We start from the raw sequence: 27,875 nt of genomic DNA on the forward strand, positions 1-27,875 counted from the left end.
TCTAGCAGAGTTAGGAATTTAAGCTCCCAGGCTTATCTTTTGAAGGTGTTCTGCAGGTTTCCTTTGAGGACGAGGAGCGAGAGGTCAGCTAGGGAGTGATCCCTTTGTGAAAAGTGTTTGCTCAGCGGTGATAGGGTGGTTTTGTGTTTGATCATTTTCCTGTGTGAGCTCATTCGAGGGTATTGTCATTGGTTTCACCCACATACTTGGTATTGGGGTATTTGATGCACTGGATGAGATAAACCACATGTTGTGATAGGTGTGTGGGCCCCATGGATCTTGAAAAGTGTGTTGTGGTGCGGGCGGGGAGGTAGATCATTATAGCATTGGTGATATGTCTACAGGTTTTGCATATGTTGTTCTGGCAGGGGCTGGTGCTGCTTTGAGTTGCTGGATCTTGGTCTGTGGGGAGCTTGCTTCTAATGATGAGACTGGGGGACTGTTTGAAGGCCAGAAGAGGGGGTTCAGAAAAGATTTCTTTCAGGATGGGGCCCCCATCAAATATGGGTTGTAAATGTTTAATAATACCTGTCTGGGTTCCAGTGTGGGGTGGTAGGTGACAATTAGAGGTGTGAGGTCAGTGGGTTTTGGGGTATTTTATATATTGAAGGTTTTCCTGGGGTATTTGGGTGGCCCATTCCATGACACAATCTACTTCTCCGGTAGAGTGTCCTTGTTTGGTGAAGGCGGTTTACATGTGTTAAGGTGTGTATCCAGGACTTTCTCCTCGGAGCATGTTCTGTGGTGTCTGAGCGCCTGGCTGTAGATAACCAATGTCTCGGTGCATTTTGGGTGGTGACTGGATCTGTGAAGGGAGGTGTGCCGATCTGTGGGCTTCTTGTATATAGGTGTCTGTCGGGTTCCATTGCTGAAGCAGATTGTGATGGAAGTTGATGCTGGCGTGGGAGTATTCTAGAGAGTTGAATGGATGGTGGTAGTTGAAGTGGTGGTGGAAATCTAGGAGGGAGCTCAGGTCTGTCCAGAGGATGAAAATATCATTGATGTTTCTCAGGTGTATCATTGGTTTTGTGGTGCATCTGTCCAGAAATTCTTCCTCAAGGTGGCCCATGGAGAGGTCAGCACATTGCGGAGCTCTCCTTGTACCCGTGGCTGTTCCCACGGCTCGGACAACGTGTTTGTTGTTGAATGTGAAGCTACTGTGGCTGAGGATGAAATGGATGGGTTTGGCAATGTGTTCCGGGTGGATTTCTGAGCGTTGTGCATTATCTTTTAGATACTTGAGGCAGGCAGCAATGCCGTCACGGTGAGGGATGTTGGTGTATAGAGAGGTGACACCCAGGGTGGCAAGGATGTGGTTCTGAAGGCGGTTGTTAATGGTGCAGAGTTTCTGGAGGAAGTCAGCTATCCTGGAGGAAGCTGGCCCTATTGTGCAGTGAGTGGTTTGAGGCTGGTTTTTGTGAGTCCCGATACATCTTCAGTCCTAGTGCTGCGACCAGATACAATGGGTCTGCTGGGTTACCTTTCAGAGTAGCAGCCGTGTTAGTCTGTATTCGCAAAAAGAAAAGGCGTACTTGGGGCGTACTTAGAGACTAACCAATTTATTTGAGCATAAGCTTTTGTGAGCTACAGCTCAACTCATCGGATGTTGTTTGTGTATCTTGGGAAGCACGTAGAAGATCCCTGATGTGGGCTTGTGGGGGATGGGCTTGTAAAGTGTTTCTTGGAGTTGTTTGGGGAAGGTGTGATGGTATTGTTAAACTCCTGGGTGAACTGTGGTGTGGGGTCTTTGAGTTCTTCACAGTGGGTGGTGTCAGAGAGTTGTCTGTTGGCCTCGTTGACATTGTCAACTTCTTCTTCTTCTTCCATATGGCTGGGGTAGAGCAGCAATTACAATTTCACCTGAAGCCGATCGAGCCAGGTGGCTACAGCAGGAGTGGCAGAATTTATTGCAGTGATGCCTCCTTCATATTCATAAATTGGGCTGCAGGTGGTGAGATGTTGGTTGGTCTGTTGTGGGGAACCACACTTGCACGTTGGGGAGTTCTTGATTTTCCGTTTGTGCATTAGATGCCTGCATCTACCGTGGTTGGTTCGGATTTGATTCAGAGTTGACCAAGATGACTGTGGAAGGTCAAACCCAGGAACCTCCTGCGTGGGATCCGGCACAAGGTGCTTATTTTTAAAGTCTTGTTTAGCCCAATCTGCTTTGCAAGCCTCCTTCTGATTGTCACCTGATTGCATGAGGCTAAACGAATGTTCCCAGAAAGGCTTGCGGGACTTAAGATGCTGGCGGGGGGGGAGGAGGGGTGAGGGTTGTTGAGGTCTGGGTGGATAGGAAACATCTGTTTTCCTGGATTCGCTGAGCTTCGTGGAGCATCGCAGCAGTTTGGCCTGCCGGCGGGGGAGCAGTTTGACAGAACAGGTCGCCATGGTGTTGGAGTTGACGGAAGGGTTCCCGGGATGTGCCGCATCCCTGTATTCAGCTGGGTGTCCACACGTCGTGTGTGGCCGCATCTGCTCCATACCGGTGCACGATATTCAGCTACCAAATATATAAGCACCATTGCAGATGTTCGCAGCACTGACGCTGTGGTCATCGTAATTAAGGACTGCAAGAGCGCCCCCTTTGCCCGCTGGTTTGATCACTAGCTGGTGGTTGGATTTCAGGACAAGATAGCTGTCCTCCTGGCAGCAGAGCGAAACGCCGTGTCTACACTACACGCTTTTACCAACGCAAGTTACGTCAGCATGGAGCTGCCGCAGTTAGTCTATCACTTGTGCCTATGCATCCTTGGCTCCTTGCATCGGCGCTGGGGGTGCACCACGGGTAGGTAGCCCAGTATGCAACGTGCCATCCTCCAGCGCACTGTCTCTTGGGAAGTTTTGGCAATGCATGATGGGGCAGAAAGCAGTTGCACAGGGGTGACTGGGAGCAAGGTGACAACTTCCCAGCATGCAATTTTCTACATCCCATAATTTTTGCACCTTTTAAAAAAAATCCCATGAACTCACGCGGCCCGCCTCGCTATCTGCCCTCTCTGACAGAAGCTGGAACCTGCACAGTTCTGCATTATTGTCATGGGCATTGCAAGCACAAGACACACGATCTTTTGGTATTTGCAGAGCCGCAAGAAGAACCAAATCAGCGAGGAACACGATGATTGCTTGGAGGACAGATTGCTGGGGGACAGACCGAGAACCAATTCAAGGTTGTTGATGGCATTCACAGATCAGCGGCACATGGTGGACCGTCGCTTCTGGGCCTGAGAAACGAGCACTGACTGGGATTGCATTGTAATGTAGGCTTGGAATGACAAATGGTGGCTGCAGAACTTTTGGATGTGGGAGGCCATGTTCCTGGATCTGTGTCCCAAGTTCGCTTCCGCCCTCCAGCCCAGGGACACCGGAATGAGAGCTGTACTGACAGTGGAGAAGCCAGGGGCTGTGGAAACTTGCAATGTTGGATTGCCACTGGTCAGTGGGAATCATTTGGGGAGTTGGCAAATCCACTGTGGGGGCCATTGTCATGCAAGCACATGGGGCCATTAATCACCTCCTGCTATGCCAGCCTGAGAGTCTCAGCAATATGTCGGACATAGTGGATGGATTTGCTGCAATGGGATTCCTAACTGGTGTGGAGCATTAGATGGCATTCACACGTCTATTTTAGCGCCAGCCCACCTTGCACAGAGTACATCGACAGAAAGGGCTACTTTTCCATGGTTGTGCAAGTGCTGGGTGGTCACCAGGGATGCTTCACTGACATGAACATTGGCTGGTCAGGGAAGGTGCCTGACTCTCGCATCTTTAAGAACACAGGACTGTTCAGAATGCTACAAGCAGGGGCCTTCTTTCCCAACTAGCGGAATACCACTGGCAATGTTGAAATGCCAATAATGGTCCTGAGGGACCCAGACAACCCCTTTCTCCCCTGGCTCATGGAACCGCATACTGGCTACCTCAACAGCATCGAGGAAAGATTCAGCTACCAGCTCAGCAGGTGCAGAATGACTGCTGAATGTGCTTTTGGTAGATTGAAGGGATGTTGGCGTTGTATACTCACAAAATTGGATCTCCGTGAAAAAAAACCCCAATGGTTATAGCTGCTTGCTGTGACCTGCATAATCTCTGCGAAGCAAAGGGGGGAAACTTGCCACTGGGGGGTAGGGCAGAGGTGGAGTGGCTGTGGGCTGAGTTTGAACAGCCAGACACAAGGGCTGTTAGAAGAGCTCAACACTGAGTGATACAGATCAGGGAGGCTTTGCAAGAGCACTTTAACAGTGAGCCACAGTAATGCATTGTGATGTACTCTGCTGTACCTGGTGCTGCTGTTTTGGGGCCTGTTAAGAATTGTGTGGTGCTTGGTGTACATGTGTGAATATAGCACTGTCAATGCACTGAATAATTTTGTTGTACTTGCTGTACATTTATGATTATTACTGTCACTAAGACGATGAGTTGTCACACTGCATGGTAACAAGTACTGAAGTGGGTGCTTTCTTTGCTCTTTGCAGCATACGTTGGGAACAAATAAAGATGAATTATTTTCCAAACAATAGAATTTTGGGTAACAAAACCAACGCAAAAAAAATCTGTGCAATTTACATACAAAATACATAGAAAAGTAATAAAGTAGTGAAATGGAAGTTAACAAGGGGAAAGAACATTCATGTCCATTTAACCTACACATACAGCAACCGTGGCTGTCACAGGTCAGTGTATGTGAAGCTGTGGCTGTCGATGCTTTCTCCTGGTGTGGGATGGTAGGGGTAGGCGTGCGGGCCCTGAGGCCATATGGAATGCTATGGGGCTGGGGGGTGGCGTAGGGACTGCAATGGGAATCGAGCCCAGGATTGTTCAGTCTGGAGGTCCCAAGAGTCTGCAGCATCTGCGTTTGCTGGTGGAGAAGCCCCATTGTGTCCTGGTGCATTTCCCTCTGCTTGTCTTGCTGGGACTCCTGGGCCTTTCTTCTGTCCACTCATTCCTTCCCCAGGCTGTCTGCAATATTCACCCTCCTTCCCCTTTGCTCATGGTCTGATGCAGCACTGGCTTGTAGGATCTCACTTAACGTGTCATCTCAAGTCCTCTTTTTTTTCTCCTCCTCATCTTGCTCAGGTGTTCCATGGGTGTGGAGAGGGAACCACTCAAGGCTGCAACGCAAGCAGGTATAGATAAAACACCCAGAGGTACCATTGTCACTATAGTCACAAGGGAAATGGAAAGTTAGGGTTTAGACCTGCTTTCCCTTGCTCCCCTAAAGATTTAAACAAGACCTGCTTATTGACGCTTCTGCTTCGGAGGGCTTGTGCGCGGCACCACTTGCGGTACTGGTCATGGTGAGTATGGTCCACCAGAGGCGAGGGGAACGAGGAGGGAATTGCTCGTTTGCAAGACGTGAAGAGTGTCGGGCAATGGCCCTGGATACCAGCCCTGTTTTCCCGGCGATGGTGATTTTAGCTGATATCTCACTCAAGGGGAACGAAGGCACAGAGACCACCGCTGCTTCTGGTGACCTGAAGCTGCCCAGGGCCGTATGCCATTAACTTGTTTACTGCAATGGTGCCTGCTGAAGTGATCACCAGTTGGCATGGGAAAGTGTCCTACCGTGAAGGAAGGAATAAAGCTGCCATCTCTAGAAACCGTTGGGAGAGGATTGCAGAGAACCTCCCTGAAAGTTTTATCGAGATCTCTCAGGAGGATTCAAGGGACATCTCTGTGTAGATAAACAAACTGCTCCACATCCCCCCTGCCTTAACTGTGCAGGGGAACGAAAAGCGGATATCTCTACCTCTTTTTCTTGTACCACTGCTTCTTCTAGTGCAACTAAATTAATGTGATGGGAAATACATTGACACACTTACCCAAGGTTCCTTCCCCTTATCGGGCTTGCCCCTGCTCGACTGCCAGGACTGACTGGATTGTGGTGGAGTCTCAGAGGTCCTGGCTCGTGGCATAGCTGGATCCCCTGGGCTCATGTCACCTGCCTTCGACCTCGCTGTTCAAGCTAGGGGTCTGTGACTCATGCTCCTTGGAGGTATCCCCGGTGCCATGCGGGATGGGACGGGGTCTCCACCAAATTGTGGCACGCAGCTCTTTGTAAAAGCAGCAGGTCTGTGGATCAAGTATTGGCCTCCCTGGCCTTCTGATCTGCCTGCCGCAGTTCCTAGGCTTTCACGTGGCTCTGTCACTGGTTCCTGCGATACCCGTTCTCCAGCGTCCCCCATGCAATCTGCTCCTAGGTGTCCACGTTTCGACTTCTGGTCTGTAGCTGGGCTTGCATGGCCTCTTCTCCCCCGAGGCCCAGGAGATCCCGTATCTCCTGTCTGCTCCGTGCCAGAGTGTGACAGGAGCGTGGAGCCGGCCCGGCCAGCTGGGCAGAGCTGCTAGGTGAGCATACCACGCTGGGCAATCAGGAAAAGGCTTCAAAAATGTGTGGGGTTGTAAAGGGGGAAGGGGAGGGGAGGGGAGGGGGCGCTTCCGGTCTCTGTGACCCCTGAGCAGTGGAGTTCCCAACTGTGATCAGAGCAGGTCAGTGTCAGGCATTGTGGGCAGCTGCTGGCGAACTTTGAGGGTTGACTCTGGTAACCAGATCCAGACAAGGCAGCTGATGTCGATCTAACTTTGTAACGTAGCCCAGGCCCTAGTCGGGGCTGTGATGTTGGTTACGGATTTCACAGTGGAGGGTTTTTTTCCATTGACGCAATCGAGGTAACGATCCAGTGTGTGGTTTTGCCCGCTGAGGGTGTCCAGTCAGCTGATGACTGCGGGCAGGGAGGTGAAAGAATGCTTGGGGGTGTAGTTGGCGGAAGAATTCTTCTGGTTTTCCGCAGGTTAGGATGGTATCAGGTTGGTTCAGCTCCTTGAAGAATGCAGATAGTTCCAGGCAGGGGCTGTCTTGCTAGGTTGACGACACTGGGGTGTTGTGTGGTGGCCATGGGGGGGGTCCCAGTGCTGTGGTTTCTCCCGGAGGTTGGGTAGGAGGTCGTTGAAGTCAGTTACACACCTTGTTTTTGTGTTGGGTGGCTGTCATTGTTTTGAGTGTCCTGCATGATCTCCAGGTAGGTGTCTGGCTTTTTTCTCTTCCAATGTGTGGGAGCAAGGGATGATCTCTACTTTGAGATGGTTCCTTCTGGAGCACGAGGGGTGCAGTAGATGGTTCCCCAGCGTCTCTGAAGTCTGTCTGCAGAGTTGTTCGCCATATCTGGAGTGGCGTATAGTGATCAGAGGGTGGTTATTGGCGAGTCCTCTGGGCATGTTGTTTTGTTTCTTGCATTTGCTCAGGAAGCCGATGTCGCTGTTTAGCCTGGCTTCCTTCTTCTTCATCTTGTGACGTTTCCATTTTCAACAGCAAAACTCAGCCTCTTCCCTAGTGGTTTTTAGCGTAGCGGTAGCTGGGTGGTTCACACATCCAGCCTGGGGGGGTTCCCAGCTGGTTTTGAGCTCCTGGGGAGAGAAGTCAGTCTTAAACCTGTCAGCCATTGTCTAATCGTCTCTCTTGATTGTCACTGTCACGTATTGTGTATATTATCACAACACGTAGGTGCTCGCATGAGGTCCCATTGTGCTAGGGGCTGTACGGACACAGACCAAAAAGACAGTCCGTGCTCTTCCTTACATCCAAGTGGTGCACAATCTCTAGTAACTCACAAACCTGTACAGGGATTTTCCTCGGACTTCCCACCCAGCAGCCGATGATCAGCCGTGGAAATATTCAGATCTCCTGAGGAATGAGGTTCTAGCAACTGCCCTGCCCGACCTCACCCTGCCGTGGGGCCCCCGGCTCAGACTGCGGTCCCCACATTGTGCTGGGCCGTTTGCCCCGAGCGCACAGACAGGGACCAGAAGCACAAAGAGCCAACATTTTCAACAGTGCCTCTTGATTCTGGGTGCCTGGCCGGCACCTGTAGCGCCCACTGATTCCACCTGGCATGGGAGGTGCACAGCACCCCGGAAAATCCAGCCCTAGGTGGGTCCTGTGAAAGGCACAAATAAAACCCAGGAGTCCTGATGTCCCATCCCATAGCTCTAACCGGTAGGCCACACTGCCTCTCCTCCCCGAGGAGTGCAGGCTCGGCCCATGTGTGCCATGCTCCCTGCTCAGGGTGCCTGGCAGCGCCCATCTAGCCTGGCGCTGAGTGTTCCTGCGGTTGCAGTGACCCCCCCCCTCCCCCGGACCCATGTTGTGTGCTCCAGAAGCCTGCTTTGAGGGGGGTGCTCTGTGACATGCACTGGGGTTTCCCCTCTGATGCAGGGCAGCCCTTGGTGTTGCCCCGTGGGGTGACATGAGTGTGGTCGTTCTCAGCCAAAGGGCATGGCAGTGGGCTGGGGCTGGGGAGGCTCCCAGTGGAGTTCCAAGTGTGTGGGCTGCTTCGTGTGTGTCCTTGGGCAAGTCGCTTAGCTGCTCTGTGCCTCAGTTTCCCTATCTGTACCATGGGGACAACAGCCCTGCCTTGCCTCCCAGGGGGTGTTGGCAGGAGAACCCCATCCAGGGTTGTGAGGGGGAGGACAGGGAGAGCCGGGGACAGCGAGTGGGGGGTGCAGCGGAGGGTGCGGGACTGTGGGGGTGCCCTGGTGGAGTTCATGGGGCAGTGGGGGGGGTATGGCAGAATGCTGTCGGGTGCAGGGGGCGGGGCCGAGCGGGGCTGGGGGCGGGACCGGTCCGGGCAGGGGGCGGGGCAGGGGTGCAGATCGGGGCGGGGCCGAGCGGGGCAGGGGGCGGGGCCAGTGCGGGCCCGAGCGGGGCTGGGGGCGGGGCCAGTCCGGGCAGGGGGCGGGACCGAGCGGGGCCGATTCCAGCCGGCGGCCGGGCCGGGCCGAGCCGAGCCGAGCGGGCGGGGCCGCCCGGCAGCGCGACATGGAGGCGGCCGGCGAAGGTGGGTGCGGGGGGGGACCGATCCCGGCCCCGATCCCGCTGGGGCGCGGGGAGCAGCAGGTGGGGGGGCCGGGAGCCAGGCCCTGCCCCCCCCGCGTCCTCTGCCCCCCCGCCCTCTGCCCCACTCCCCCTCCCCAGCCCCCGCGCGTCCTCTGCCCCCTTCTGCCCCGCCGCCGCGTCCTCTGCCCCCTCCTCCTGCCCCCCAACCCCCTTCCTCCTCTGTCCCCTCCTCCTGCCCCCCGCGCGTCCTCTGCCCCCTTCCTCCTCTCCCCAGTCCCCTCCCTCCTCTGCCCCCTTCTGCCCCGCCCCCGCGTCCTCTGCTCTCCTCCTTTGCCCCCCCGCCGCGTCCTCTGCCCCCCTCCTCCAGCCTCCTCCTGCCCCCAGCCCCCTTTTCCCCGTCCCCCAGGGCCGGCTGCCCCATTGCACCCGCGTGGGGCCCCTTGCGGGGCTGCGGGAATCCCGCCGGGGCGCCCCGTGGGACGGCGAGCGGCCGGGCTGGCCTGTGTGGGGCGAGGGGGCTGGAGGTGCCAGGCTGGTTGGTGCGTGGGGGGGATATGGGGCACAGGGGGCTGGAGGTGCGAGGCTGGTCTGTGGGGGGTACGGGGCGAGGGGGCTGGAGGTGCCAGGCTGGTTGGTGCGTGGGGGGGATATGGGGCACAGGGGGCTGGAGGTGCCAGGCTGGTCCGTGTGTGGTGGGGGGCACAGGGGGCTGGAGGTGCGAGGCTGGTCCGTGTGTGGTGGCGGGCACGGGGCACAGGGGGCTGGAGGTGCCAGGCTGGTCTGTGGGGGGTACGGGGCGAGGGGGCTGGAGGTGCCAGGCTGGTTGGTGCGTGGGGGGGATATGGGGCACAGGGGGCTGGAGGTGCCAGGCTGGTCCGTGTGTGGTGGGGGGCACCGGATTGCCCAGGATGGCACCGTGCTGTTGGATGCTGTTTATCCGTGGAGTTGGTGCCAGGTGGCTGTGGGGAGCCCGGCCCAGGGGCAGGCCTCTGTGCCTGTCTCTGTCCTGGGGGCTGCGGCCGGCCACGCTCTGTGGGGCTCCCAGTGGGGCTGGAGCATCTCTCCCCGCATCGCTGCATGGCACGTTGGCTTCCTTGGCACGGTGCAGCCCCCTGGAGCCGCCCGCCTTGTTCTCCTGACGCAGCCTGGCCTCACGCCACGTGCCAGGCCTGGGAAACCTGCCGGCACCGAGCGGCAAGTGGGGGCTGCGTGCCAGAGGCTCCTCGGGGCCTGCTGGGAACGCTGGCTGGCCGCGGAGCCCCCCACGCCCGCAGCGGGAGGGCCCTGGTCCCGGCACCCGGCTGGTGGGGTGGATACGACGGGGTTACCCACTGGCCCCAGAGGGAAGGGCCCATAGCTCCGCCAGTCTAGTCTCTCGCGGTCTGCCCCTGGCTGGCGTAGCCTGGTCCCGCTCTGGGCCCCTCGGCGCTGGTCCCGGCACCCGGCTGGTGGGGTGGATTCGACGGGGTTACCCACTGGCCCCAGAGGGAAGGGCCCATAGCTCCGCCAGTCTAGTCTCTCGCGGTCTGCCCCTGGCTGGCGTAGCCTGGTCCCGCTCTGGGCCCCTCGGCACTGGTCCCGGCACCCGGCACCTGGCTGGTGGGGTGGATTCGACGGGGTTACCCACTGGCCCCAGAGGGAAGGGCCCATAGCTCTGCCAGTCTAGTCTCTCGCGGTCTGCCCCTGGCTGGCGTAGCCTGGTCCCGCTCTGGGCCCCTCGGCGCTGGTCCCGGCACCCGGCTGGTGGGGTGGATTCGACGGGGTTACCCACTGGCCCCAGAGGGAAGGGCCCATAGCTCCGCCAGTCTAGTCTCTCGCGGTCTGCCCCTGGCTGGCGTAGCCTGGTCCCGCTCTGGGCCCCTCGGCACTGGTCCCGGCACCCGGCACCTGGCTGGTGGGGTGGACTCGACGGGGTTACCCACTGGCCCCAGAGGGAAGGGCCCATAGCTCTGCCAGTCTAGTCTCTCGCGGTCTGCCCCTGGCTGGCGTAGCCTGGTCCCGCTCTGGGCCCCTCGGCGTCAAGGGCTACTCGCTGGGCCGGGCAGCTCCAAGTGGAGCAGGGGGCTGGGAGCGACCCACACGAGGCTCCAGGTGTGGGGATCAGGCTGGGCTGGGGGCCGACCCCAGCGATGGGTAGGGCCTGAACAAGGGGGGCTTTGCTGGCGGGGGGAGGGGGGCGGAGGGACCTCCCCGGAGGGTGGGATCAGTTGGACCCCAGAGACACAGGCTGAACAAAGCCACGGCAAGGGGGTAGGGCGGGGGAGGCTGAGTTTGGGGAGTGCCCCCCCCCAGCTCCCATTACTGATGTCGGGGGTCAGCAGTGGCAGCCTGGTTGTGTGGGGTGAACTCGGTATCTGTAGGTCTGGCTTGTTGGGGGCATGGCTCCTGGGCCATCCCCCGAGGAGCTGGCTGGGTTGGCTGTCTACCTGCCCTGCAGTGCCAGGCCCCCTCCTCACTGATGGGCCCATGGGGGGGCAGCGGCAGCTCTGTAGGGTTCCCTTGGTGCAGAAAGGCAATGGTTGGGGGTCAGATGTATTGGGGACCCAGGGGACTGGCCCTGCTCATTAGTGAGCCCCCCCACCCCACCCCACGTGGGCTCAGCACCCTTGTAACTTTCTTCCTGGGCCTTGATCTCCCAGTAGGACAAGGGACGCTGGGGGAGAGGTTCTTGAGGAGCATGGCCTGACTAACCCCCCCCAGCCCCCCTCGGCATGGCTGCCCCCCACGTGGACCCCCGGGGGACTCCTCCTGCAGAGGAGCAGCAGCCGAGCCTGGAGAGCCTGCAACTCGCTGGGCTTTGTCCTCCCAGCCTGGGGAAATAGGCCGCGTAGGGGAGGGGCACGTGGGCTGGCGGGGGAGGGAGGGGGGGAGGAACGGGCTGCTCTGTGGCTGGATGCAGCCTCCCACCAGCCCACGTGCTCCTGCGGGGGGCTCAGGGCCTGGGGGGGCCGGGGCATCTGCACGGTTCGGAGCCTGGCTTGAGAAGCTCTGGGCCGGATCCCGGCCTTGGCTCCTGTATCTCGGCCAGCCTAGCCCACAGGGCAGGGAATCCAGCGAGCGGCTCTGCACTCAGTCCCTCAGCAGGCCTGGCCCCGGACCCTGGCAAGCTCACATGTGCAGTGAGATTGGTGGGTCTCTGCTAGTAACTCACCTGCCGACTGTGCCCTTCCTGGCGGGCACCATGGGCACCTCTGCACAAGAGAGGCCCAGGGGGCCGAGGGTCCGGATTGAGGGGCGCTGGAGGGGAGCCCAGGGCTGGGCTAGCAGGGGGCTGCGGGTCGGGAGGGAGGGGTACGGGCAGAGCTGGGGGTGAGGGATGATGCAGGCTCCCACGCCTGCCGCGGCAGCTGGGGGTTGTCTCTTGGCAGGCGGATCTGGCTGTGCTCCACGGCCCGTGAAACGGGGACAGGCCCAGACGCTCCGTGGTGTCAGCATCACTGAGTCTGCTCCAGGCCGATGGGCTTCTACCTTGATAACTTCAGCAGATGCCTCCCCCTGCCCTGGAGGGAGGTGGGATGGGCGGGGGAGGGGAGGTCTCCCCCATCCCCCTCGCTTGCTGGAGGGGGCCCTGGCCAGGCTGGGGGTGCAGAGGAGCTGCTGGCTCCAAGCTAATACAGGAGCCTCCAACTGCCAGACAAACAGAGCCGGCAACAAAGCGCGCTGGGCCGGGGTGAGATGGGTGGGGGCTGCGCGGGGAGGGCATGGGTCTGAGCCAAGGGAGATGCAGGCCGGGTTGTGGGGGTTGTGAGCCTGGGGGATTGTCTCCCGGGGGAAGAGTGCAGAGCCTAGCATGGGGACCGACCAGCCCTGGCCAAGGGGGGAGCCGGCATTCAGTCTCCCAGCCCTGGGCCTTGCAGCCCCCTTTACAGATGGGGAAACTGAGGCACAGAGTGTGGGAGGGTCCTAACCCATGTGCTCAGACCATCAGCCCCTCCCTGCCTGGGATGGCTGGGTCGTGCCTGTACAGTGACTCCTGTGGGCAGGGCCCCAAGGCGCAGCAACCCTGGGTCTGCTGGCAAGGCTGGGGTGCTCCCTAACTCTACCAGGCTGCGTCGCGGCCCCCCCCTCGTGGGGCATGGCTGGGACCATTCTTCTATTGCAGGGCCGCTCAGTGGTGGGGGTTACAGCAGAGAGCAGGTCCTGCGCAGGGGAGGGACTACGGGTCGGGATTGAGGGGCATCAGCAGAGCTGGGGGGGAGGGGAGAGGGAACTTGGTGTAGCAGGTGGTATCTGTCTCCATCCCTTGCTTCCCTACTGAACCAGCACCTGCTGTAGGGGTGGGGCAGGGCAGTGAGGGGGCATCGCTCTGGGTCCGTGGGCACATGATCATCGCTCGTTAACTCTGTGTGTCCCTCACGGGGCCCTGGTGCTTGGTGAGGCGGGAATGGCTCTTAAAGGGTCAGGCCCTGCTCAGCTGGGCCGCTGAGTCGTCTCCAGGGAGTCCTCGAACTCATTTCTCTGGCCTTGTTGTTTCCTGTTTGGGCTTTTCGTCTGTCTAGCTCCTTGTACGGCCCGGATTTACTCTCCCACCCACACAGCCCCTGTTGCGAGGGAGGGAGTGGCCATCCCCATTTTGCGGGTGGGGAAACTGAGGCACAGAATGAGTCAGTGACTCACCCGAGGTCACATGACAAGTCAGTGGCAGAGATGGGACTTGACCCAAAGTCTCCTGAGTCCCAGCCCAGGAGCCTTATCAACCCCAACCTAGCGTCTCTTTTGTGGCCTTCCCCGTGGCCTTGTTGATGAGTGCAGAGTGCTAGGGGGCGTAGCCAGGAGTGGCGGCCGGCGTGCCAGGGTTGTGGGGTGTGCAAGGCGGCGGGGGCATCTGTCTGGTTGCTCTGTGTGGGCGGGAGCTGGGCTATTTGATTTGTAAATGGCTGGCTGGCATCTGGAGCGTGTCCTGCCCCACTTGGTCCCTGGATGGTGCTGGCTGCCACCCCACTGCATGGTGTCCTGTCTTCTCGCCCTCCCTGGGGCTTTGACACACACAACGGGGCGGGAGGGGCGGTGTTTATAAATGTGACTGAAGAGATTCAAGAGCAGCTGCTGCCCCCTGTGTGTGTCGGGCTCCTGCGCCCGGGTTCTAGACCTTCAATCCGGATGGATCGGGAAACCTGAGGACCGGGCTGTGAAACTGACTAGGGGCACCGGAAACTGCGTCTGGTGTCGCAGCCCAATTGCCTGTGCCCATGTGAAGTGTGGACTCGTGCTCTGCCCACCTGAGCGCCCCGGTCACACAGGCCGGGGGGGAACTGTCTTCCCTCTGATCGGACAGGGCCTTGCCGCTCCCAGAGCGTGTCCACGCACCGCCTGCCGGCTCGCCCTCCGCGGACCAGGTCCCTGCAGCCGAGGCAGCCCTGGCCTCTTGCTGCAGAGACCTCGTCCCCTGGCTCCCTGCCGCTTCGTGGGGTTCTAGCACCCACGATTCCCCGGCCGTGTCGAAGCCAGCGAACCAAGCAGCTGCTGGGGCCTGCGGCCGACGCGCGCGCTCGGCTGTGTGTGTTGGATCAGGTTTGTAGCTCGCTCGCCCCTGCTCTGATTTAAAGAAACACAAGCTCACGGGTTCCCTGGACAATCCCCTTAACTTCCCCCCGAAGAAACCCCTTCCTGCTTAGAGTCTGTTCTCCCCCTCGCCCTGTCTCTGGCTGGGCCTGCCGGCGGAGGTTCTGGGGTGCTTGGGGTGCTCGGTTCGAATCAGACGGCCCAGCCGTGAAGTTGGGATCCGGGTGCCCCCCAGTTTCTGGGCTGTTGGTTCAGGTGTGGCTCTGCCAGGGGCATTTACTGGAAAACCGTCTCTTTTGTCCCCTCCGAGTTGAGTGGCTGCTGCTGGATTACTGCTCCCTAATCCGCGCCCGGCCCAGGCCGGTTGCCGGGCGATGCTGTTTGTGCCAGGAGAGGACCGAGAGGACCCTGACATCAGAGGGGGAATGCGGCAGCAGGAGCCGGGCCAGGAACGAAGATCCGGCTTCTGTGCAAACGCCCGTGGCAGTCGGGGAGGATGTGGGGCTGGGAGTGGTCCTAGCTGGGCTGGTTTAAAGAGCTGCTCTGTGCCCGGTTTCTGGGCTTGGCTAGGAGGAATCGGGCTCTGCTCCGAATATGTCCAGGCCTCAGACCCGTCGCTGGTGCAGGGAGCCAGGCCTGGCGTGGGGAGCGGGGGTGTCCCTGCTCAGCGACCCTGACCCATGGCTGGCTGGCAGGGTGGGGAGAGCAGACGCTGCCTCGTGGGCTGCCTGAATTTGCCAGGCAGGGAGGCTGGCTTGTGCCACTGGCATATGGGAGCCCCTGGGGGGCGGGGCAGAACCTAGACTCTCCCCTGAGCTCTGCAGAGAGCGGTGGGAGGCTGAGGGGGAGCGGTGCAGGCAGGGGCCATGCTTGGGGGGGAGACTGGGGGGTTTGGGGCAGAGTGGTGCAGACAGAACCATGCAGAGGCCGGAGGAGGAGTGGGGCTGGGGCGGAGCGGTCGCCTCGGGGATGCAGGGACGAGCATGGGGCCCCATACCAGGCTCCCCCTACCCAGCGGGCGTGTGTGGTATGGTGGCAAGCTACCCAGAAGCTCAGGGACCTTTGGCCAGCAGGGCAGCCCCTCCCCGCGTACTGGCGCCCAAAGGGGCCTGGAGGCCGCTGGTTGCATGGCCCAGTCATTGGCGCCTTGGTGGGCAGAGGGGGCAGCGAATGCCAGTGACCCGGTGGTGTCTGTACTGCGGTCCCTTGCCTGCTGTGGGCTGGACGGAGCCCCAAGCTTGGCTCACGCCAGCCCCGGATGCCCTGGGAGACCAGGCTATGGGCTGGCTGGGGCTGAGAGGCGGGTCCCCTCCCAGGCCCCCGACTCCTGTACCCGTGTTGGATCGGCTGGGTGGGCTCCTCACTGCAGCCGTGTGGTCCTGGGAGCAGGGTGGAGATGGGGGGAGCCCCCCAGAGCGGGGAGCAAGGCAGCTGTGAGCCCAGGCCCTGCAGATCCTCGGAGCCAGCTGCAGCCTGGGCTGTGGGCATGCGGGCACCAGCCTCTGTAACCCCAGCGTGCTGACGGGAGGCCTGGGGCTGGTGGTGACCCGGCTGGAGGGAGAGGAAGTTGTCTCAAGCACTGCCAAATGGTGCATAAGGAACAGGCCGGCCTGGCATCAGTGCTCAGCTGGGGGGTGGGCAAGTCTCCTGCACCCCCTGCGTGCTCACAGCCGTCCTTGTGGGTCAAGCTGGATGCGCGGAACCGACGGGAATTTTCGGGCGCAAAGCAGCTCTCCCCTGGGGTCTCCCTGGCTCACCACACGTGATGCCCCACGCCAGTGCTGACTCCGTCATTCACAGGAGGGCGCTGTTCTCCTGTGCTGGTGGTCGGCGGGGCCGGGCCTGTCCCGGTGGGCCCCCGGGGCCGGCAGCATGTGGCTGGCCTTGCCAGGGCCCTGGCCAGGTCAGAATCCTGCCCACGTTGCCAGGAGCCCGCCGGGGAGCACCTGGGAAGGGGGCCGGCCGTTGGCTTTGGGGTGCCCAGTGCAATCCAGGGGGGTCGGCCCAGCTGGCGGCCCTCGTGCTAGCCTCCCCCTCCCCCCCCCAGTCGTGCCTGTTCTCTCACACCCAGCGTGCTGCAATGTGGGGGGTGGGTGGGTGTGAATTCTTCAGGGTCTGGGGCTGCAGCGAGTCGGTCTTCCCTGGGCTATGCTGCCCCCCCCCCAGGGCTGGCCATGGCTGTAGCAGGAGCGCGTGGCCTGATGGCACAGGAGACATGGGGCTGGAGGTGCTTCTCTGTCCCATTGCCCCACGGGCACGGCGCTGGGCCAGCCTCAGCAGCTCCTCAATGGGCAGTGAGTTGTGCCAGCCCTGCCATGGGGAGTCTGGGGCAAAGGGGGCACTGAAAGCCCCCCGAGGCCCTGAGCCTCCCCCAGGGGCCGGCCCCCTCAAGCCCCCCTGCCCCATCTATCCCATCCCCACCTGGATCAGGGCTGGGTTGTTTGCCCCCAGGGGCACTGTCCCCTCCAGGACGAGATGGCTGAGCAAAGGGCCCCCCCTTTCCCTGGGGGACCCCCCCACCCGGGAGCTTCTCCTGGAGAGTCTGTTGCGTTTCCCCTTTCTCAGTGTCGCCCTGTTTCTCTCAGCTCTGCTGGTGCCCCTCACTCCTGACCCGCAGCCCCCTGCTAGCCCAGCCCTGGGCTTCCCCCCAGCTCTTCCAGTGATGGGGGAGCGGCAGGCAGTGGGCGGGCAGTTTCCCTGGCAGTTGGGCAAGCGATATCGGGGGTGGGGAGCAATTGTCGGCGGTGGGGTCCCCACGGGCGGGGGGGATGGGGAGCAGTGCCCCCCAGGCAGGCGGTGGGCTGGTGTCCCTGGAAGGTGGGCGATATGGGGGGGTGGGGAGCGGTGGCCCTGCAGGAAGGCGGTGGGTGAAGGGGGGGACAGTGCCCCTGCAGGTGGGCGGGGAGCGGTGCCTCCGTGGGAGGGCAGTGGGCGAGGGGGGCAGCGGTGCCCACGGGCTCCATCCCAGCGGGGCTCAGTGCTGGTTTCCCTCTCTCCCTGCAGGCTGCCTGCGTGGTCCCCGCCGTCTGAGGCCCCCACGCCATGGCCATAGTGCAGACCCGGCCCGTCTCCATCGAGCCCGCTTCTGAGGCGGCCCCCCAGCTCCGCACCAGCACCCGCTCGCCCGCTTCCGCCCACGGCGCCATGGGGAGCGTCAGCAGCCTCCTCTCCGGCCGGCCCTGCCACGAGAGGCCCTGCAAGGCCGCGCCCGGCCCCTTCCGCCAGCAGGACGGGCTGCTCCAGGCCGCCCCCCTCCAGGGGCTGCCCCCCCCCAAGCTCTGCTCCGGCCTGGCGCCCGGGCGCGGCACCTACGCCAGCGAGGACTTCTGGGCCGAGGCCGTGTCCCCCGTCAGCCCCTGCAGCGACGCCGAGGAGCCGCGGGACGAGCGGGCTCGGAGCAGCCACGTGCAGGGGCCGCCCCCGAGGCTGGTCCCCGTCTCCGGGCAGCTGGAGAAGGTGAAGATCGGGGGGCGTCTGTGGCCGGGCTGAGTCCATCCCCTCCCCCTGCCGGGCCAGGCCTTTGGGGCACCCGGTCTGGGCATCCCGCCTCCAGCAGTGACTCTAGAGACAGTCGCCCCCCACCCCAGCAATACACCTGACCCGTTCAGCCCTCCATGGGGAGGGTGGGGGTCTAGTTACTTCCTGACCCGCCCGGCCATGGGCTTCGGCCCTGACTCACAGCGGTGCTTTCCCCTCCTTACTGGGTATTTGTGCCATCATTAGTGGTGCCAGCAGGTAGCGCCGGGGGGCAGGAGCTGCCCAAGGAAGCCTAGTCCAGCCCCCTACCCTCCTGCAGCAGGGAGTTCCACAGGCCCTGTGCTGCGGTGATCATATCTCCCTGTACTAGTTCTTGGTGTCTGCTGTTGCCTGGTTGCTCCTTTGCAGCGTTGGCACGCTGGCAGCGTCCTGTAGCTGCAGAGGTAGTGGGCAGCTGCCTGGCATTTGTGGGGACCGCCCCCCTCCCCCGGTTCCAGCTGCAGAGATGGGGTTAATTAACCTGGCAATGCCACTAAACCCACAGGCACCTCTGGCTTCCCCTCTGCCCTGGGGGAGGTTCATTGTCACTGGCCCTAATTCGCCAGGTCGACCTGGGCGGTGGGCACACACTGTTGCAACCCTATTTGCTTAGTGTAAGTGGGAGCCGCCGATCCCTAGTGCTCCTGTTCTTATAGGGGATGTGGGTTCCTCCGGCCCCCGCTGCCCCGTCAGACCCAGGGCGCACTAACCCATTGGTGCCCATTGTGGGCGAGGACGGCCCCGGGCGCTTCCAGGCCAAGCTGTGGGAGGTCTAGTGCCCGCCTGGGAGGGTGATCACTGGCGCTCAGGCGCTGGGTCCTGGACAGCTGGTGCCCTTGGCTGCCTTGGTTCCTGGGGCTCGGGGCTGGTTTGCTGGCTCATGCTTCAGGGAACATGGCTCTTAAATCCCTCCCACAGGCGACACCCCCTGGTGGGCAGCGGGCACCCCACTTCCTGATACCTAGGTGACCCCCCACTGCCCCGAATGTGCCATGCCTTGAGGGTTGGAGGTCCCATGTATGGGATGTGGAGTGGAGTGCCAGGGAGCCGGAGTGGCTGGCAAAGGCTATGCCCCAGCCTGGCCTGGCTCGGTGGCATTGCTTCAGCCCTAGAATATGGCCCCTACCGTCCTGCAGCAAGGAGTTCCATAGGCCCAGCTCCTTTAACCTGGTGAGATCCCCTGGCAGGGCCATTGCAGGGCGAGCTGCGCCCCTGGGGACAGAGCTGGGAGCCCCATTCACAGGAAGGGGATGGCCTGGTGATGGGGAAGAGATCGGGGTCGATGGCGGCTGGGTCCTCACACCTCTAACCTGCTGCCAGTGCCTAGCTGGGTGGCTTTTAATCTGCCCTGGGCCCCTCTGGTCCACCTTGGCGACCCCAGCCGACCTGTCCCTTTAGCCCGCTAGAGCTGGCCAGAGGTTCTGGGTCAGGGGCCCAGCCGGGCGAGGGGGTGGGGTGGGGGGCAGACGCGGAGAGGGGGGCTCGGTCCCTGTGGCCTGTTCGGCCTTTGACCTCTCTGCTGAGTCTGCCCAGAATTCATGCCACCCTGGCCCTGTGGGCAGCTGGGCCAAGAAGGTCCTTGTGTGCTGGGGGGCCCAGGGCTGGCTGGGAGCCAGCGATGGCTTTTGGGGGGCATCTGGCTCAAAATGAGCCGATGGCCCCGATCTGCCATACTGGTCCTGACCCGCCCTTATCAGAGGAGGGCAGTTTAGTAAATGGTCTGTTTGGGGGGGGTTCCCCCCTTCATTTCAGCGGGGAAGGGGGAACCACACAGAGGATCTGTGTCCGCTTTCGTCGAGGAAACTGAAAATTTGGAATGTTTTCCCCCGTGAAAACCAAAGGCCGTAGCTTGGCTAGAAGGAACAGCCCCCCTCCTACCCCGCGCACCCAGGCAGAGCCATGGGGCTTGGGCCAACTGGCGAAGTAAAATGAATGGCCACTGGTGGATGTTTCTTGTATTGGCATCAGACCTGGCTTGTGCGCCAGTAGGGGGTCTGGCAGGGGATGCTCTCGTTCCCTGGCCTGGGTCTCAGCCCCCCTGCCTGCCTCCTTATTCGGCTGCTACTTTACGGTTTTCAACTGAGGAAAAAATGTCCTTTTCACTGTCTGTACTTGAACAAAGGAAGGCATGGGCCGGGGGCTCAGGAAGGGGTCTGGGAGCCAGGACTCCTGGGTTCTACCCCAGACTCTGGGAGGGAGTGTAGCCTAGTAGTCCAGACTTGCGGGGGCTGGCCCTGCTGCTGATTGGCTGGGTGACCTCGCTCAACTCACTTGCCCACTCTGTGACTCCATTTCCTGGCTGGGGAGTGGATCCCGGCACCGGCCCCAACCCACTCTGTCGGACAGCACGTAACAGTCGGAGATCCCAAAGCGCATTAGGAGGATGGCATCACTGTCATTTGACAGAGGGGGAAACTGAGGCACAGAGCGAGGCAGTGACTTGCCCAAGGTCACCCTCCCAGCGGTCCGGGGGCCAAACCGGGACGAGAACCCAGGTGTCCTGAGTCCAAGTCCGCTAGGCCACGCTGCCTCCCCACGAGCGTTATGATGAGGTGTTGATCAGAAGGTGCCATGTTTCCTGGCAGGCTGCAGAGCCTGGGGCGCTGGGCTGGGTCTGAACACCTGGCGGGGGTGGCGCTGTGTTGTGCCGGTGGGGGGGCCTCCTCGGCCCCCGTCCTGCCGCCCCACAGTCTCTGCTCTGTGCGTTTCAGAACGTCGAGAAGACCCTGATCCGCCCGACGGCTTTCAAGCCGGTGGTGCCCAAGGGCAGGAACTCCTCGCTGCCGGGCTACGTGGTGCCGCGGCCCGGGGTGTCGGCGGTCCCCGAGAGCCAGGCCAGCCTCGCCCACCTCCTGGGCGGCCCCGCCGCGGCCAGCGCCGAGAAGCACCACTCCCTGAGCTGCCGCCACAGCGCCCACTCGGGCACCCTGTCGGACTCGGGGCGCAATTCCCTCTCCAGCCTGCCGACCTGCAGCACGGGCTGTAGCCAGCCACCGGAGCCGGGCGCCGTCTGCATAGGCCGCCTCAGCCTGGACAGTCACGGTGGGTACCCGGAGCGGGGCTCCAGGGGCCTGGCCGGCCCCTCCAACTCGGACAGCGGGCGCTCCTCCTCCAGTAAGAGCACGGGGTCCCTGAGCGGGCGGGGGCCCCCCTCCTCCGACGGCGGCTCCTGCACCCACTCACCCGTCGAGGGCGACGAGGCTCTGCTCGTCCGCGAGCTGGAGGAGAAGCTGCGGGAGCGGGAGGCGGAGCTGCAGCACCTGCGCCGGAGTCTGGACGACAACGAGGTGGCCGTCTGCCAGGTAGCCGGCGCGGCGGGAGAGCCCAGCCCCCCGGGGTCCTGCCACGGCGGGCGGCCGGAGGCGCTGGGTGTGTCCGTGGAGGGCCGGGCATGTGGGGGGCAGTTGGGCTCTGGGAGTGTGCCTTTGGGGGTCTGATGCCTTTGGGGGCGATTGGACACTAGGAGGTGTCTGCTGGGGGGGGGCTGGTGCATGTGGGGGGCAGTTGGGCTCTGGGAGTGTGCATTTGGGGGTCTGATGCCTTTGGGGGCGATTGGACACTAGGAGGTGTCTGCTGGGGGGGGGCTGGTGCATGTCGGGGGCAGTTGGGCTCTGGGAGTGTGCATTTGGGGGTCTGATGCCTTTGGGGGCGATTGGACACTAGGAGGTGTCTGCTGGGGGGGGCTGGTGCATGTGGGGGGCAGTTGGGCTCTGGGAGTGTGCATTTGGGGGTCTGATGCCTTTGGGGGCGATTGGACACTAGGAGGTGTCTGCTGGGGGGGACTGGTGCATGTGGGGGGCAGTTGGGCTTTGGGAGTGTGCCTTTGGGGGTCTGATGCCTTTGGGGGCGATTGGACACTAGGAGGTGTCTGCTGGGGGGGGGGGGCTGGTGCATGTGGGGGGCAGTTGGGCTCTGGGAGTGTGCCTTTGGGGGCGATTGGACACTAGGAGGTGTCTGCTGGGGGGGGCTGGTGCATGTGGGGGGAAGTTGGGCTCTGGGAGTGTGCATTTGGGGGTCTGATGCCTTTGGGGGCGATTGGACACTAGGAGGTGTCTGCTGGGGGGGGGGCTGGTGCATGTGGGGGGCAGTTGGGAAGGATGGACAGGCCAGCTGGTGAGCAGAGAGGGGGGGCAGAGGTGGGGATGGGCTGCATGAGGGACTGGGGGGGTTGGTGTTTGAAGGGCTGTGGTGGGGGAGGGGCAGGAGGCAGGCTGGTGCATTTGCAGCCCAATTGCTGTGAGCGCCCCCTAGGGGTGCGGGCAGTAAATGCCTTCTGCGCTCCGGAGCTCCCCCTGCTGGGGCAGCCGTGCAGCTGGCCAGCCTGGAGCTGCTGTAACCCCGAAAGAGCCACACTGGGGTGCAGGGGCTCCACAGGCCTGGCCTGAGAGTGCCGCTGCTGAGCGTGGGCTCCCCGTGGAGGAAGGCAGGCCGGGTGCAGGTCTCGGGGTTGTCGGTGGGGCCCCATGTTCTCAGTGTGAACAGGCAGCCCATGAAGCCTACAACACCCAGCATGCAGTGCGCAACCTCCTGGGGAGTAGACTTGCCACTGCAATGCATGCTGGGAGCTGTAGTCTTGGTGAGCCACACCGCCACCTGTGCTCAGGCCTGGGCGACGCAATGCATGCTGGGAACTGTAGTCTCCTGACCCACATCTCCACATGTGCTTAGGTCTGGGCGACACAATGCATGCTGGGAGCTGTAGTCTCCTGAACCCAATATCCACATGTGCTTAGGGCTGGGCGATGCAATGCATGCTGGGAGCTGTAGTCGCCAGAACCGTATCTCCACATGTGCTTAGATCTGCGTGACGCAATGCATGGTGGGAGCTGTAGTCTTCTGAACCACATCTCCACATGTGCTTAGGTCTGGACGATGCAATGCATGCTGGGAGCTGTAGTCTCCCATAACTGCATCTCCACAGGTGCTCAGGCCCTGGAGATGCAATTCATGGTGGGAGCTGTAGTCTTGGGGAGCCATGTTTCCCCTTGCACTTAGGCCTGGGCGTTTGAATGCATGCTGGGAGCTGTAGTCTCCTGAACCGCATCTCCATATGTGCTCAGGCTTGGGTGACGCAATGCATGCTGGGAGCTGTAGTCGCCCATAATCGCAGCTCCACATGTGCTCAGGCCTGGGCGACGCAATGCATGCTGGGAGCTGTAGTCGCCCATAATAGCATCTCCATATGTGCTCAGGCCTGGGCGACGCAATGCATGCTGGGAGCTGCAGTCGCCCATAATCGCAGCTCCACAGGTGCTCAGGCCTGGGCGACGCAATGCATGCTGGGAGCTGTAGTCGCCCATAATCGCAGCTCCACAGGTGCTCAGGCCTGGGCGACGCAATGCATGCTGGGAGCTGTAGTGGGTGCAGGGCACCCCCAGCGTTAGCGGAGGACGGCTGCAATCGGGGGCAGCTCGTGGGCTGCGCTGGGTCTGCAGGGCAGAGTCTGGGGGCCGGGGCCGCGCGGGGCCCCCCGGGTGACGCTCCCCCCCCGCCCCAGGTGTACGAGGAGAAGCAGAAGCACTGTGAGCAGGAGATGGAGGAGCTGCGGCAGGGCTACGCCTCCCAGGTCAAGCAGGCGGCACAGAAGGCCCAGCGCACGCAGCAGGTGCTGCAGCTGCAGATCTTCCAGCTGCAGCAGGAGAAGAAGAAGCTGCAGGAGGACTTTGCCCAGCTGCTGCAGGAGCGCGAGCTGCTGGAGAAGAGGTGCGCCTCCTTCGAGCGCGAGCAGACCGAGCTGGGGCCGCGGCTGGAGGAGACCAAGTGGGAGGTGAGCCGGGACCGGGTGGGACGGGACCCCTGGCTCCAATCCCAGCTGGCCGGGGCCCTTGGAGCCCGGAGGGTGAGACTCGCGGGGCTGTGAGTTCAGCTCCGCCAAGAGGGGGGTACTCGATCCCAGTCTAGAAACACCCACCGGGGGAGCAAATACTCGACGGTGGGCCCTTCGGCCTCGCAGGGCCAGGGCTGATGCCCTTCGATGCCTGGCAGGTGATGCTAGCCAGCCAAGGTGGACGTTTGCCCGGGGAGGGTAGTACACGGTCGGAGCCGTTCCCCCAGGGCTCTGCCGGATTCGCCGTCCCGGGCAGTTTTTAATGATTGCCTCTGTCTGGGAGATCTGCCCTAGGAGCGACTTCGGGGCTGTTCTCTGGCTGGGGTGGAGCAGGCCCAGGAGATGGGGGGCCCTCCAGATAGGGCAGAGGCCAGGCCAGCGTAAGGGAGGGTCCCTGGGCAAGACCTGTTGGTATGGGTCTTGCTCTGGCACCTCCCAACAACCAGGAGAACCCGCGGCCTGGGCCGTGCCATGGGGAGGTCTCTAGGCTCCAAAACGCCCCCCCCTCCCCACCCCCTTGCTCCTGGCATCTGGCTGGGCCCCAGCCCCCGGGGAGCTCAGACTCGAGGGCTCTCCGAGCAGACCCCCAGCCGCCCATGTGTCCTGCTCCCGTTGGAGAGGGAGCGACCCACTCGCCTCGCCGTCTTGGCAGGCAGTCGCGGGGGGCTGGCGGGGGACGCTCGTTTAGTGGGGTGGGGGCGGGGGGGCTTCTAGTTCTGCAGGCTGCCCTGTCGGGTGCAGAGGGTGCTGGTGCCAAAAGCCGAGCCGCCCCGTTGGGAGGCAGCTGCGGTTCTGGGGGCTGGTTTAGGACGATGTGTCGTTGGCAAACGTGTCGCTTAGGGGCAGGATCCTGGTTCTCGGGGCCAGGCTCGGGCAGCCCCACGGGCGGGCGGTTCTGGGGGCTGGGGGGACCGTTGCCCTTATCGTTGGGGCGGGGCCAGCCCCGGGGCCTGACACCCCCCCCCCCCCCGCAGGTGTGCCAGAAGTCGGGCGAGATCTCCCTGCTGAAGCAGCAGCTGCGGGAGTCGCAGGTGGGGCTGGCGCGGCGGGGCACCGAGCTGCTGCTGCTGCGGGCCCAGCTGCGGGAGGCGCGGGCGGAGCGGCAGGCGGGCGAGGAGACGGCGCGGGGGCTGCAGGAGGCGGCCCGCGCCCGGGCGCTGGAGCTGGCCGTGTGCGAGAACGAGCTGCAGCGCCACCGGGGCGAGGCCGAGCGGCTGCGGGAGAAGCTGGGCCGGCTGGAGCAGGAGGCGGCGGGGCTGCGGGGGGCACGGCGCCCGCCCCGCTGCCCGGAGCCGCCCGAGGCCAGCCCGCTGCGGGCCAGCGACGAGGCCAAGGCCCAGCGGCAGGCGGCCGAGACGCTGCAGGGCCTGCGGGCCGAGCTGCTCCGGGAGCGCCGGCGGGGCCAGGAGCAGCGGGCCGCCTTCGAGGCCGAGCGGCTCACCTGGCAGGGCGAGAAGGAGCAGGTGATCGGCTACCAGAAGCAGCTACAGCACAACTACGTCCAGATGTACCGGCGCAGCCGGGAGCTGGAGCACCGCCTGCACCGGCTCAGCCTGGAGCTGCAGGCCCCGCGGCTGGACGAGCGCGGCCTGCCCGGGGCCGAGATCTGCTTCGAAGAGATCACTGCCACCGAGATCTGAGCCGGCGGGCCCCACGCTGCCTCGGGAGCTGGGCCCCGCCCCTTCCGCCGGAGGGGTGTTAGCCGGCTGCTTGGGGGGCAGCTGGCATAGGGGCCCTTCGCGGACGGGGGCAGGCTGTGCCCACGGCTGGTCCATGGGGGAAGGGGAGCTGGGCCTGCGGCGGCTGTAGCCCGAGCCTGGGAAGAGCCGATTAACAGCTGATCCCCTTAGCGCTCGGGAGGGGATTAGCGGCACCCGCTCGTAGCCGGCTGGGGGGGCGCCGGGATCATGCCTCTGCCGTATGGGCCCCATCGCCTCTCCTGCCGCGCCCCAGAGCCTCCAGTGAGCTGTGAGGAGGTGGCAGGGCTGCTGGCCTCCCCCGAGCCAAGGCCCCTTGTGCTGGTCACGCCCCCCGCCCGCCCCCCCCCGGCTGGCTCCGGTGTGGTGGTGGGAATGGGGCTGGGCCGTGGGAGGGAGGCCCCCCTCCGCCTGGGAGAGCCGGGTGCCTCCGTGGCTGCCAGGCTCGCTGGCTGAGCGGGGGCTGGCGCGAACTCCAGGCTCAACGCGTCGCCTGCCAGCCTGCCGTCAGGTGGGGCTCCCCCAGGGGCGGTCTGCGATGCCAGCCCTCCCCCAGCCAGGCCCCTGTTCTGCACCCCCACAGGCTGCGGGTTTGCCCAGTCAGTGCAGGGTCCAGCCCAGGGCTTGGGATCTCTATGCTCCTCTCCGAAAACCGGCTTCCCCCTTTTGTGGGCCTGCTCCCCGCAGAGGCTGTATTGGCAGGCAGGGCAAAGACCGAGTGGGGCACATGCCTTGCGGCTAGAGCTACGCCCTCCAGGTGCCCATTGAGGAGCTAGTGGGCTGTGAGCAGGGCTGCTCTGCCCAGTTCCCCCAGCTCTGCCCTCCGGGTGCAATCCCCATGCCTGGCATCCCCTGCCCACGGCACATTGGGTTCAGCGTTCCCTGCGTCCAGCCCTCTGCTCTGAGGGATCCTGCCGAGGTTGGTTGCCCCTCTGCGTTTCAAACACCCGGCTTTGCAGGGTTTCGTTTCTGTGCCATTCAAATGTACTCTATTTTTGTAGGACCTACAGAAAGGTGTCTGGACTTCCTGGGTGCAGTAGCAATTCACTAGCCAGCGTCCATGGTGATTCCGCTCCCCATCGCTCGGCGGGGAGGTCTGCGCACACCCCCGCCCTTTGCCTTGTCTTCCCGTGTGCCGAGCTGTGCCCCCGTCCTGGCGCTCCATTGCCAGGGCCCTGCTGCCCTGTTTTGCTAGCCAGCCCCAGCTCAGGGTGGGACCCTCTGCCCCCATCCCATGCGGGACTGGCCCCAGCTTGGCTTTGCCTTTTGCTTCTGGCCCAGCGTCTGCCTCTGCCTGGCACGTGCTCCCCCAGCCTCACCCCCAGCCCACTGGGAGCACCTCTGCATGCCCCACCCCCACCCGGCCCAGCACCCATCCCCGTGCCCTCCTGTGGCAAGGCAAAGCCAGCCATGCTGTGGGCGGCGGGCGGGCTGTGTGGTGTCTGGCGGGCAGAGGCTGAGCTGTTGCACAGGGCCATGGATCAGCTGCCCCTTTCTCCCTGGCGTGTGCCAGGCTGCTCTGGGAATGGCCCCATGGGCACTACGCAGCCAGGCAGGGACTTTGCTGAGCCAGGCCCTGGGCCTGCCCATGGGGCAGCTGCCCCTTGTGCTGAACAAGGACCTGGGCACCAGCTCCCTCCAGGGGGGCAGGCTGCTCCAGCCCTTCCTCACTGGGCCCCGTTCCTTACGTTGGGCTGGGCCCCCATCCTGCCCCCGGGTGCCAGCCCTCAAGGCCAGGCTCCTCCTGGGGCCTATTCGTTCCATGGTGATACCAATCCCTAGGCACAGCCCTCACCCAGGAACACAGGGGAAGCTGGAGGGGCAGGGCTGGGGGGCGCCTGCCTAGCTGGAGTGCAGCTGAGGGGCTGGGGCAGCTGCTGTGCCCGGCCTGTGCCCCCCCCCCCCAGGATCTGATGTGCCCCGTCTGGCAGCTGCCATCCCACTGGTACTGTCCCCAGCCTGATCTGCCCGTCCCTCCAGCTACAGCCAAAGCCCCTGAAGGGATGTGTGCGCCTGGGGGTGGGTGGGGTGCTACATACAATACAGGATTAGATCAAATTATTTAAGAACAGCACCCCCCCCGCATCAGCCCTGTGGTGCCCAGCTGCCCTGGCACAAAGGGCAGGGTTGGCACTAGACCAAAGGAACATCTGCGCTGTGTCCATCCGCTTGTTACCAAGCCGCACCCCTGCCCCGGGCAGCACCAGCCGGCGTGGTTTGTTCTGTTTTTTTACTTTATTTCTGACCTTGTCTGGTTCTCAGGCTGTGTAAATTTCTTGTACAAACCGAGAGGAAAGTGCTAATAAAACCCACCCCTCTGTTTTTAAGAGATGTGTGTGTTGGGGCGGGGGGGGAAACGGGCGGATGGGAGGGGGCAGTGTGAGCACCACCCACGGGCTGTCGCCCTACTGTGAGATGCCAGGGGCTGGCCGAACCCGGGTACCTGTAAAGTGCATGGGGTGCCCCCCCCCCCCAGTTAACAACCTACAGTGGGAGTCAG

General features: G+C 62.7%; 1 protein-coding gene across 4 annotated transcripts in view; it reads left to right on the plus strand.

The window, feature by feature from the left end:
* LZTS2 (leucine zipper tumor suppressor 2) overlaps positions 1 to 27,702 on the plus strand; it is a 46,684-nt gene extending 18,982 nt beyond the window's left edge. For 2 of the 4 annotated variants that reach the window (XM_073354536.1, XM_073354538.1), the window contains exons 2-5: positions 17,339 to 17,791; positions 20,563 to 21,153; positions 23,349 to 23,618; positions 24,653 to 27,702. In XM_073354536.1, the coding sequence (XP_073210637.1) occupies positions 17,378 to 17,791; positions 20,563 to 21,153; positions 23,349 to 23,618; positions 24,653 to 25,318 (1,941 nt within the window). In that variant the 5' untranslated portion in view covers positions 17,339 to 17,377 and the 3' untranslated portion in view covers positions 25,319 to 27,702. Of the gene's footprint in view, positions 1 to 2,028; positions 2,131 to 8,727; positions 8,835 to 17,338; positions 17,792 to 20,562; positions 21,154 to 23,348; positions 23,619 to 24,652 lie in introns of those variants that run through there. The other 2 variants (XM_073354537.1, XM_073354535.1) reach the window with 2 other exon arrangements.
* Positions 27,703 to 27,875: the final 173 nt, after the last annotated feature.

Source organism: Lepidochelys kempii, chromosome 7 (genome assembly GCF_965140265.1).
Source record: "Lepidochelys kempii isolate rLepKem1 chromosome 7, rLepKem1.hap2, whole genome shotgun sequence".
Taxonomy (NCBI): domain Eukaryota; kingdom Metazoa; phylum Chordata; order Testudines; family Cheloniidae; genus Lepidochelys; species Lepidochelys kempii.